Source organism: Sitophilus oryzae, unplaced genomic scaffold (assembly GCF_002938485.1).
Source record: "Sitophilus oryzae breed Bouriz unplaced genomic scaffold, Soryzae_2.0 scaffold_682_pilon_pilon, whole genome shotgun sequence".
NCBI classification, from domain to species: Eukaryota; Metazoa; Arthropoda; class Insecta; order Coleoptera; family Curculionidae; genus Sitophilus; species Sitophilus oryzae.
In genome coordinates, this window is record NW_022147287.1 from 4,733,094 (window position 1) to 4,744,920 (window position 11,827).

General features: G+C 31.0%; 1 protein-coding gene across 1 annotated transcript; it reads right to left on the minus strand.

Annotated features, from left to right (window-relative positions):
• Positions 1–462: 462 nt before the first annotated feature.
• On the minus strand, positions 463–10,910 carry LOC115887942 (insulinoma-associated protein 1a-like). The gene is made up of 6 exons (XM_030907477.1): positions 10,817–10,910; positions 6,771–7,029; positions 6,316–6,445; positions 5,988–6,132; positions 2,109–2,313; positions 463–1,950 (listed from the first exon to the last, which is right to left on the minus strand). Exons 1-6 carry the CDS (start codon positions 10,867–10,869, stop codon positions 1,906–1,908), a joined length of 837 nt encoding a protein of 278 aa, XP_030763337.1. The 5' UTR covers positions 10,870–10,910; the 3' UTR covers positions 463–1,905.
• Between the last annotated feature and the right edge of the window lie 917 nt (positions 10,911–11,827).

The window sequence follows — 11,827 nt, forward strand, 5'->3', positions numbered from 1 at the left end:
ACTTATTTTTATCTGTAGAATATGTTGCCGAAGTTTCCCTATTACCGTTTGTTCCGCCCTGTACATATGATTCTAAAATAAATAAATGACTAGATAGACTGGACCAGAATAAAATAAAACCTTGACTAGAATTACTAAATTACAAAGATTATATGGATTACATGTTAAATTATGTTTTTTTATAAAATACTAGGTGTTTTTGCTAGATTGTCCACTTCATAGTAGATTCATTACTCAATGCTGCTTTTTAATTAATTTTTACAGTAGATTTTTCTGTAATACTTTACATTTTTCTCCATAAATTAGTAATAATAAAATGACTAGAAAAATATGTTTTTATTAAACTAAAGTACCGTATGAACGAAAAAAAACGGCGTCAAAGATGACTAGGAAATGTCTATCGATGATAATTTTGGCGAGGTCAATTTCTAGAACTTGTCAAAAATTAACACTAAATTATAGAAAGAATAAAAAAGGACACCTACACCATTTAAAAATCATTTTTACTCAAATAAAAATAAATTGCAATCTTCTTAAGGCCCACTGGCAGAAAGCGCCATTAAAAACAAAGAAGATACAGGCCAACTAAACACAGGTCAAAATTATCATCGATTGTCATTTCCCAGCCATCTTTGACGCCGTTTTTTTTCGATCGTTTTGGTAGTAATATTAAAGTGACTAGAAAAATATGTTTTTTTTATTAAACTAAAGTATTAAAATGACTAGATAGTATAGATAAAAAAAGACTAGAAATGTAATAAGTACGGTAATTAAACCTTAAATAAAGACTATTTTAAACTAAAATAGATGACTAGATTTAGCGACTAGAAGGATCAATATACACGGTGATGCGTGAAAATAAAGACTAATCTATGTGAGATCGTTAGCGTGAATACTGACTTAAAAACTAGGAAACTGTACATTTGGAATGTTCTGTATGACTAGGTTGTGACTAGATTCATTCGTCCTCATATTTGACTAGAAAAAATGATATATGTACATCATATCTACTAAATTTAATTTACAAAATTATTTTAAATTATTTTTATACAGTATGCTCAAAAAAGTCTACATCAAATGGAAATTTTTATTATTTGAGATAGGTGTAGTAGAGACCAAGAATTAAGTATACAATTATAAGGAAGCGAACTGGTTTAGCTGTCGTATTTGACATTTTTTCTATTAAAAATTTCGAATTTTGTTAAATCTCGCATTTTTTTACTCTACCTACCCAATTTTATCACCCTGGGAAAATTTGTATTTTTTGTCTTTTTTTTTTAATTTTGACTAGTCCCTGTATATTAAATTCTAAGTGGCAATGCAAAAATATTTAACTTGAAGCAGTAAAAATAGGTTGAGGACTCGCTTACATATGACAGAAATTATTTAAATAATTTTGTAGCTTTTGGCGCCCAACGTGGGCCAATTTTTTTAGTTTTAGCTGCAAGGATGGTTTAGATCAATTTTTTTTAAAATTAAACTACGACATGTCAAAATCACCAAAATCATCAAAAAAATGTTAAATTTGATGTTGGGTAAATTTATCGTCACACGTTAAGTCTCCCAATTATGATACTTAATTTTAGGTTTTAGACAAGCAAAAAATAGCTACGTTAGAATATCTAATTCTACCGTTCTAAAATAACAAAAAATCTATTTTATGCAAACATTTTTAAGGGACATTTTCTAATTATGCAACCAAACATACAACATACGTGTTTAACTGGTTGCATACATACCTAAAAATCTAATTTATTTACAGTTATTGGCAAAGTCGATCCAGGACAGTCCCGGGAAGTACCTGTCGGAATCTAGGACGCCGCCCCCGCACATGGAGGGCAGCGGGGGCGGTCTCCATAGGTTAGGGGGCAGTCGGGGGATCGGCCTTACCGGCACCAGCCGTTGTCAGTCCATCTGGTGGATCGTTTGGTGTTTCCGTAGATAGGCCAGCTGAAAATAATTTTTTTTAAAGGTATTCAAATTTTTAAATTTAATTATTAATATATTAATTTTAATCAGATTTAGATTTTTTTAATTAAAATTAAGTTTTATAAAAAAATATATTGATTTAAAAAAAGGTAAAGAAACTATTTTCAATTACTGCTTACTCTTCTGAATCGTTTGCCGCACTCATGGCAAGGAAATTGGTCACCGAGATCAGATTCAATGTTGGTACTCTCTTCGATTTTGCTAGGTACGTCCCTGGCGGGTCTTGGTTTGTGCCAACGTCTATGCGAAGCTAGGTTGGCTGGACAGTTGAATACTTTATCGCATTCTGGACACCGGTATTCCACATGGACTATGCGAGAACATCTGCAAAGAAAATATGGATTTTTATAAAATACAAGAAACCAAAGCATTTTAAAAAAATATATATTAAAAATACAAGAACTCTTCAAAAATCTATGCCAAACCAAAGATAATTCTACTACTATAATATTCTTTGGCCAAACTTACTGAAATATAAAATATTTTTTCTTCGTTTTTTTTTAAGTGGAACACCCTGTATATTATTTTTTGATAGATGGAAAATTAAAAAATGAGAATTTTTTTGTAGTTAGAGTATTTCAGAATTTTTAACAGTTTCACAGATATTTGCGGTTTTATATTTCACTAGTTGAAGCCTGGCGCATCCGCCACAACATCAAGAAAAAAAATACTTTTTATTTTTTTTTAATTAAATGAAAAACAAAAAATCCGGCGACGACAGTTTTTAGAAGAACCAATTATTATTACCATTTATAACCATTTATTAAAATTAATTTCGGGAGACAATAATGCAATTTTATCGTCGTGTATAAAACAATATTTTTTTTCATGGCGAGTTACGCTTTAAAAAAAATTCAGAAATTATTATTTCAAGGAATTTTTTGCGAGTAGAAAAAATATTGTGCTGGGTTGGCGTCGGTTTCTATGTAATTTGACAAACAAATAAAGCTGTCTCTTTAGTTGTCAGTTTTGAGTCAATATTTTTTAATTCCCTTTCGTGTCGATTGCTGATTGAATTAGAGCCAGAAATGGCTCAAAACGAAATAAGTAAATTACCAACAGATATTCAGGCTGAGGCGACAAACGCCATATCCAAACTACTTCCATTTAAATCCCGAATAACTTATGAAAAGGAATACAAAAATTTTCCAAAATGAAAGCAATTAAAAAACGTGCGAGAAGAAATAAAGTTTTTAACCTATCCTCGCTGTTAAAGTGTCATTCAATCTACCCTTGCGGTTAAAGTACTATTTTATCTACTATTTTTGATAGATATAAAAAAAATTTAACAGTTGCAATGGAAAAAAGATAAATTTTCTCTCTAATTATGAAAAAATCTTTTAAAAAAAGTGTAATATTTATTAAAACAGAATATTCTTTTAAAATTTAGATTGAAAAAAAAAATAAACTCAGAGAAGGTTAAAAATATAAATTAGCCAATTTTAATCTGCTTAAAGTCCTTCTGTTTGTATTTTAATGGTGACTCGGTGGCAAACTGAGCTCAAAACCGGAAGTGGCCTATTAGTTCCACTTTGCATCGGCACGATAGTGTGTTAATCTACACGTGAAGTCAAGTGGCACGTGCCGACAGTGTACCTGTGGCTGTACCAGCATGATTTTACCATAAAATGGTCTGCGAGGTCACGCTTAAATAACTGCAATTAATTTAGTGGTTTCAAGCTCAATTACCTTAATGGATGTAGGTAGCTATTTAATTATAAAAACATTTTTTCTATTATACTGTTATACCGAGTGTTCAAGACAATTGGATAAGTTTTTGGATTCTTCATAAAAGGCAGGAAGCTTAGTGAAAACTCTTTAGTACGTTATGGTGTACAGGATGGTCCAATTTTCGTGTGTTTTATAGAGTTTCTCGTTTATGAGTAGAGAAACAAAGATGCGGTTTTCACATCACTATGCTACTATTTCATGAAACTAAAGATGCTATACACAGATTTGTTCTAGCCCTTTATTTTTCTCTTATTTCCTCAAATACAGTAACTAGTATTACCACAGATTATACAGATTATAATCTTTGTTTTTTCTTTATTGTTTTTCCTGGTTCCAATTTTCGAAATCGGGCACTAGTTAGGTTACTAGTTTGCGCACATAGCACGCCCACTAAAATTGTCGCCTGACCGGCACAGTTATTAGAGAGATATCGGAAAACCGAACAGCGTCATCCAGTATTTACGCGTACCTTATCATGGTTACGATTTGGGCGAGTCAATTTTTAACGCAACACCCGCTAATAACGTTACCGCCTGACGTAATTTGCGGATCAATTACACCAAGCGCTCTTTCTAAATAACCTCTGATAACGTTTAAAAATTGCTTAAATGGGCATGTGCGGGTATTTGACAACCGGAGCCGGCCGGCGAGATCTTTTATTTTAGGTTATGTTTAATTGTTTTGAATTATTGCTTTAGTTTTATTAGGTAATTTGATATTTAAGTAGCTGGGATTAGTTTTAATTAAATAAATATGGCCCAAAATATGGATTCCACCTTGTCCAATACTAAAGAACCTATAAAGAGTCTTAGGTTTACAGCAGATGACGACTTAGCCCTTCTAAGAGAATTTGTTGGTTGATGCCCTAAACCCACTGGCAGACGTTGAACAATAAAGCACTGGAAATAAGCACTTTAGCCCTCTAGTTTTAAAATACCTAGTAAACAAAACAATTTCAAAGTTTTAAATTCAAAGTTAGGTTAAGTTTAAATAGCGGACGCGACGCGATCAAAATTCTTTCCGATCCGATAACTATAAATGAAGAGAGTTAATACCACCTCACGTAAAGGAAATAACACCTGACCTTATTAACGTCCATGCACGCTATTCGGTTTAGCGATATCTCTCTATTACGCTGTTTATTGTTATTTTGCGCAAGTTTATTTTTGCGCACAGGAAATTTGACTCGTTTGCACATCGTCATAAAAAACAATTTTCGTACCACGAATTAGGGACAAGATTTTTATCTGTATACTTATAGGATACCTAATCTGTGGTATTACAGTAATTTGATCTAATAAACGAGAAACTCCGTAAAACACTTTTAAACGAGACACCCTGTACATTACATTTTCCCATTTTACTTTGTTCCACTTTTAATGGTTTTTATTTCTTTTACGTTTTTTACCTAGAACTTTTATTGATAAAACAAATTATACTATATTATATTTTAATAATAGTGTCTGAAGATAGCATATTATGTTAGTTTCAGTGGCGGATACAGAGGGGGCCCATGGGCCCGCCCCCCCCCCCTAAAACCTATCAATTGGATTAAATATTAGGCTTTTGGAATAAAAATGGCGTCCTAAAAAGCATATTCTTCATTACTTTTTATTTGGGCCCCCCCCTAAAATAAATTCCTGTATCCGCCCCTGGTTAATTTCACAATAGTTATTTACAGTACAAGTGTGTTTATGAACATGATTACAACAACGAGTGTGAACATACTCGTTGTTGTAATCATGTTCATAAATCGTTGTAATCATCGTTGTAATAAATACATACATGTTCATAAATCGTTGTAATCATGTTGTAATCATCGTTCATACTACGAGGTCGTAGACCGAGTCGTTCTAATCACACGAGTGTTGTAATCATGTTTAAACGCACGTGGCATGTACAACGTTTTATCTACAACCGAAAAATAAGAAATTGCTGTTTTAATTTTCGTTTATTAGTCGCCCACTCTGTCGCCCACCTTTAACTATGACATTTGTCACATTTTTTTCTGAAAAGTCAGTTTGCCCAGTCAAGTAAACGCGAGCATTTTTTGCCCAGAAAAATAATTTTAAAAATTACGATGAGCGATTCGGAAAGATTCAGTGTTATGAATCTCATAACGTAACTGAAATACTAAAAAAAAAGTGATGTAAAAACGTTATAACTAAACGGTTGTAGATAAAATATATATATAATTTTACAAAATTGTTCATATATCTATTTAATGATTATTAACAAACGATACTACTTTCAATATTCAGACTTACCTATGTTGTGCTAACCCAAAAGCATCCTCGTAGAGTTCTTTGCACAATTTGCACACATAATCTCCAATGTGGTTCTCTATTTTGGCTAGCTCTGCTTTGGCCTCTTCAGTCACCTCCACAACATTAAAAGCAGGATCTATATCACCTAATAAACCAAAAAAACTTAATTACATTTAAAAAGTACTTTTTATATTAATTAATTAACTTTTATATTAATTAATTTTTTAATTAATTAATTGTTTATTCAATCCATTCATTGTATATTAATTAGTTAATTAGTTAACGTTTATATTAATTAACTTTTATATAAATAAATAATTATGTCTACCTTTTCTAACAACCAAATGCTCGTCTGGGCCCAATTTCCTGATGATAGTACCCGAAACGGGTGAGCTATTATCTTCATCAAAATTGAGTTTTCTGGTGGCTTTGTTTTTCTTGGGTGTGGGAGAGGATAACTGAAAAAAATACAAAAATTACAATTTTCAAAAAAAAACTTAAAAAAATAGTTACGTTTGTGTAGCGTGAGATTATCCCCAAGCTAAAAACATCAAGAATACTCTAGCTATGGTGAGTCTTAAGTAAGTGTAAATAGTTTTAGGGATAGTATATTTCGACCCCAGAAACAAATTAATTAAAATAAATTAATTAAGAACATAAATAAATCAGGAGAGACTACAAGAGTCACTGTCATATCACTATCTTCTCGATAGAAATTTTTTGCATTGTTTTAAGAATAAATTTTATAATATTTTGCTTTCTCTCGAAATAACTGAAAATTACCTTGATTTTCTTACTTGGCACTTCAGGAGTCACGGAACTGATGTCCACTGGCGTTTTGATTTTGGGCGATGGTGTACATGGAGGTGTAATAGGAGCCTGGCTTTTCAAACTGAGGTCCAGAGGACACGACGTGGTCAGTTCCAAAGGCTCAGAGTAACGGATGTAGTGCTGGAACTGGACGAGGTGCGGATCCAGGCCGAACTTGTCAATAGCCAGACGGTGCAGGACAGAGGGTTGGTGTGGATATAGATGAGGAGTCCTGAAATAATAAACGCAAGGTCTTGTAGAGTACTGCAAATTGATTTGACGCGAAGCTGTACGTTTGACAATTTCAGACATTACAGGCGAGGCACAAAAGATCATTTTTACTCCGAATAGACCATGCTATATTTTTTTCAGTCGTCACAAATAATTTTTTAAACAGTTTCAAACGTTGCAAATAAAGAAATAATATAAAAAAATTTAAAAGTACATAATACCTTGTAAGTAATTACATATCAAAATTTAAGGGAAGCTTGATATACTAGATATCAAATATTTTGTGTCTCTCTGTTAAGTCGTTACTTAAATTCAGCCCTGTATTAATTTAGTTACCTAATTTTATAAAAAAAATTAGATTTTGTCATAACATCATAAACTATGATTCCCATTTTATATTTATAAAAGTGTTTGTTTTGAAAAAAGTATGAAAAAAAGCGGTTTCTAAATTACCAAATATGACAATTAAATTACATAGTGTATATTCCAAGATGATATAGTGTATATTTGCCAAAGTAAGTTATAGCTCTATTCGAAGTAAAAATGAATTTTATGTATATTTTTTCTGTGATATTATAATTTATTTACTATACACGATGTTCCAGAAATAAGTGCAAGTACTTTAATTGGTAGTATAGTTCAACCCCAGAAAAACACCTATGAGGTTTTTTCGGAAAAAAAAATTTGAAAATTCGAAATTTTTTGGAGATTTTTTTAGTTTTTAGTTAAAAAACGTAATTTCTTGATAATATGGCACCGTAGGTATTAGATTAAATTTATAAGAAAGAAAAATCCAGAAAAGATCCAGTGGTTCTCAAAATTTTAGTAAAAAATTATTTTTTTTGGAAATTTTGAAAGTAAAATAACTTAACGTTATTTTGGACTTATTTGAAAAACGATAAAGAGAAAATATGTTTCTTTTATCGAGATCTACCACCCTTAAAATACTTGCACTTATTTCTGGGACACCGTGTATATATAAAATCATAATAGCTATTGCAAATTTCTTTATTCTTATTTTTTTCCTATTTAAGTAATATATTATGGTACGTATTCATGTTTGTGTATAATATTGGTAACATCTAAACCATAATTGGATTTTTTCTTCAAAAACAACAGGACACTTATAATGACCGTTTTAAAAGCTCCTAAAATTATTATGTATCTACTTAACCTGTATAAAATAATGACCCTTTACTACCCGCAATCGACAAACTACCAACAAACCTTTCAAGTTAAAGGATCAGATATATACAGGGTGGGTCTTAAATAAGTGCACATATCTTCAGAACTATAGATCTCGATCTCGAAAAAAATAATTTTTTATTCAAAAAAATCGCAGAAAACCTCATACCTAAAAATGCCACCCCTAAAAATGTATTATATTATACACCCTGTATTTATAAAAAATAATATATTTATACAGGGTTGTTCACCACATACGACACGGAGTATTGTAGCTAAACGATGAGATTTTTACAAATTGTAAGTTTTGGGTTCGATGAAGGACTATTAGAGGTACAATTTAAAAATAATTTTACAAGATACAGAGTGTCCCAAATAATTAAAAAATATCAAAGTTGTATTTTTTTAAATGGAACACCCTGTATATTATTACATTTTTAGTTTCTACGATTAAAATAAAGGTAAATTTGATTAAGATTTATTATACTTAAACCTTACCGTTTTTGAAATATTTTCAATTTTGTGAAATTGCAGTAAATTGTAACTTAAAACGTAAAAGTAACTTGTTTAATTTAAATGGAACACCCTGTATATTTTACGAGAATCAAATGCACAATTTAATTGTCTATCAAATTATATTATACCATTTTTTACCTATCCCTTTAAGTTTCCGTAGAAAATGCATTTTCTTGTAATTTAGAACTTATTTATCAATATACCCATGGACTATTGACATTTTAGATTATTTTTAAAGACGTACCAAATTTTTAAAGAGTACAGATACTAATATTGTCGATATTATTCGTTTATTTCATTAAAAAATAAAAAAAAAAACTGTTTAAATATTTGTTAAAGAGGATCAATTAATATGATTCCAGTATTCAAACTACATTAACTGATTGTTTGCGTTGATTAATAATAATTGCTCCAAATACTAAAAAAGTAAATTTTGTATGGGCATTAGACAGTGTGATAAAAAGTAACACCTTAAAAATGATATTTCATTTTTTAATAAATGCTTATTTATAACAACAAAGACTTTAATTTGATAACTTATTATTATATTGATTTCTGACTCAAAAATCCACATTTATTTATAATAATTTATTAACGAACACAATTAAGTACGTCATTAATTAGTATATGGGCGGAAATAATGGTGTTATATTTAATTAATGCCGCTCTTTTATAAAGATTTAAATAGTTTTCTTTTTGCATACAAATGGGCTAGTAATATTATCGTTTTGCTAAAAACGATAATAGTACTAGTCTGTACATTTTGTACATTTGTTGCTTTAAAAACAATCTAAAATGTCAATATTCCATGGATATATTGATAAATGAGGTCTAAATTATAAGAAAATGCATTTTCTACGAAAACTTGAAGGGATAGGTAAAAAATGGTATAATACAATTTGATAGACAATTTAATTGTGCATCTGATTCTCCAAAAATATACAGGGCATTCCATTTAAATTAAAGAAGTTATTGCCGTTTGAAGCTAATAATTATTTAAAATAAATTTTTAGACACTCTGTATAAGGTAGTATTATTTTTATTATTGCAACACAATAACTGATCAATAAATAAACTTCATTAAATATTTAGCATTAAAAACATTGACACCCTTGGAGAAATGAAGCTTTAAAATTTTTATTGCAATTTCACAAAATTGAAAATATTTCAAAAACGGTAAGGTTTAAGTATAATAAACCTTAATCAAATTTACCTTTATTTTAATCGTAGAAACTAAAAATGTAATAATATACAGGGTGTTCCATTTAAAAAAATACAACTTTGATATTTTTTATTTATTTGGGACACTCTGTATCTTGTAAAAATATTTTTAAATTGTAGCTCTGATAGTCCTTCAACGAACCCCAAACTTATAATTTGTAAAAATCTCATCGTTTAGCTACAATACTCCGTGTCGTATGTGGTGAACAACCCTGTATTTTATATGAAATTTTTATTTTCAAATTTTCTTTCGTATTATGACGTTTAAAATTAACATAGCTAATTAATCATGGAGAATTAATTGAAATTAATTAAGGACGTAATTTAAAAAATCAAGAGAATTTCATCTCTCGTTTTTACATAAATTATACATACCATACAAATATTTAGAGAAATATTAATAAAAATTTTTTTAGTGTATTAGAATCCTCTCTCATTCATATTAAACTCTTAATCAAAGACAATTTTTCAAATAATATGGCATTACATCCTTGTGTGATAAACACTTGTTTGTGTAAATTGAAATACATATTTTTATTTCAGCTTACCCTATGCAAAACTGTTTTCAAATCGAGATAAAAATATTATAAACAAAATTAAAAAACTACAAAAATATAACTTCTTGTTTTTCAAAGCTAATAAAAAATATAGAACATCTAGAAAAAGAATGTCATTTGTCAATGCTTTTAACAAAGTTCCAATAAAAAATTCTTACAACATTTTATAATTAACGTAAAACTAAGATCTTTGAATTCCGCTGAAAATCAAACCTTCATAAATTATGTCAATATTCTTCTAAATGTTCTATTCAAGCCTCCACACAACACCACTTATAATCCATCAAGACCAACACCCACTCTCCCTACCTGTACGCAGCGAACTCCATCTCATGGTGAGGATATCGCACCACGCGTGGCATACCTCACCCTACGAACACCACACGACCACTGATCACCTACCGCCGCAACCGGCTCACATCTCAAACTGAGCCCCGGCCCCACCAAGCCTCCTCATTTCAAGCTCCCAATTGACGCCGGCTGCCGTCTCCCACCACCGGCTAGAGGCAGCGCCGCGATTGGCCGGGAATAGAGCCGGGCGCTCTATTGGCACGAGCCGCGCGGGTGTAACGGACTTCGGCCAAGACGATTTGGGCGTCGGATTTTGGAGGCGGAGGAGGTGGATAGAGCTCGGCGCTCGGGTTTTGTTTTGGCGAGCGTTTTTGAGGGAGGCAAAGTAATTTGGGAAGGTTTAGAGGGCTGGAGATGAGGTACAACAAGTTGTTTTTTGTGTAAATAGGAGAGATTTGAGGAAATTTAACTCATCTAAGACCAGCAATTCTTTATTATACAGGGTGTCAGAATCGGACCTATGTTGATATGAAAAATAAATCTTATTTTTACGTGAGGAAGTTTGATATGACATTACAACTTTATCACCGACCCTGTATACTTAAATTTACTAGTAGCTAATAGGAATTTAAAAGCCCATTACAACAGTATCACAGTTTCGGCAGAATGCCATCATTAAATCAAACCAAACACATCGAAATTAATTATACCGAATTGTTTAAGTGATATTAAAAAGTCAATAACTCGGAAACGGTTGGTTTGAAGTACATTGTGTGTATTTCGGTTTTTGCTTAGAATTGAAGGAAGAATTGAAATATGTAATAATATACAGGGGGTTCTATTTAAAAAAATGAAACTTTGATGTGCCACAACTTTATGACCGACCCTGTATATTTAAATTTATTACCCGCTAATAGATATTTACAAACCCTATAACTTTTATATTTAACTTTTTGCTGTACCTCCTATATTTTACCTAATAATCGACCGTTTCCATACATAACAGCGACCCTGTATAGTCTTTCCAAC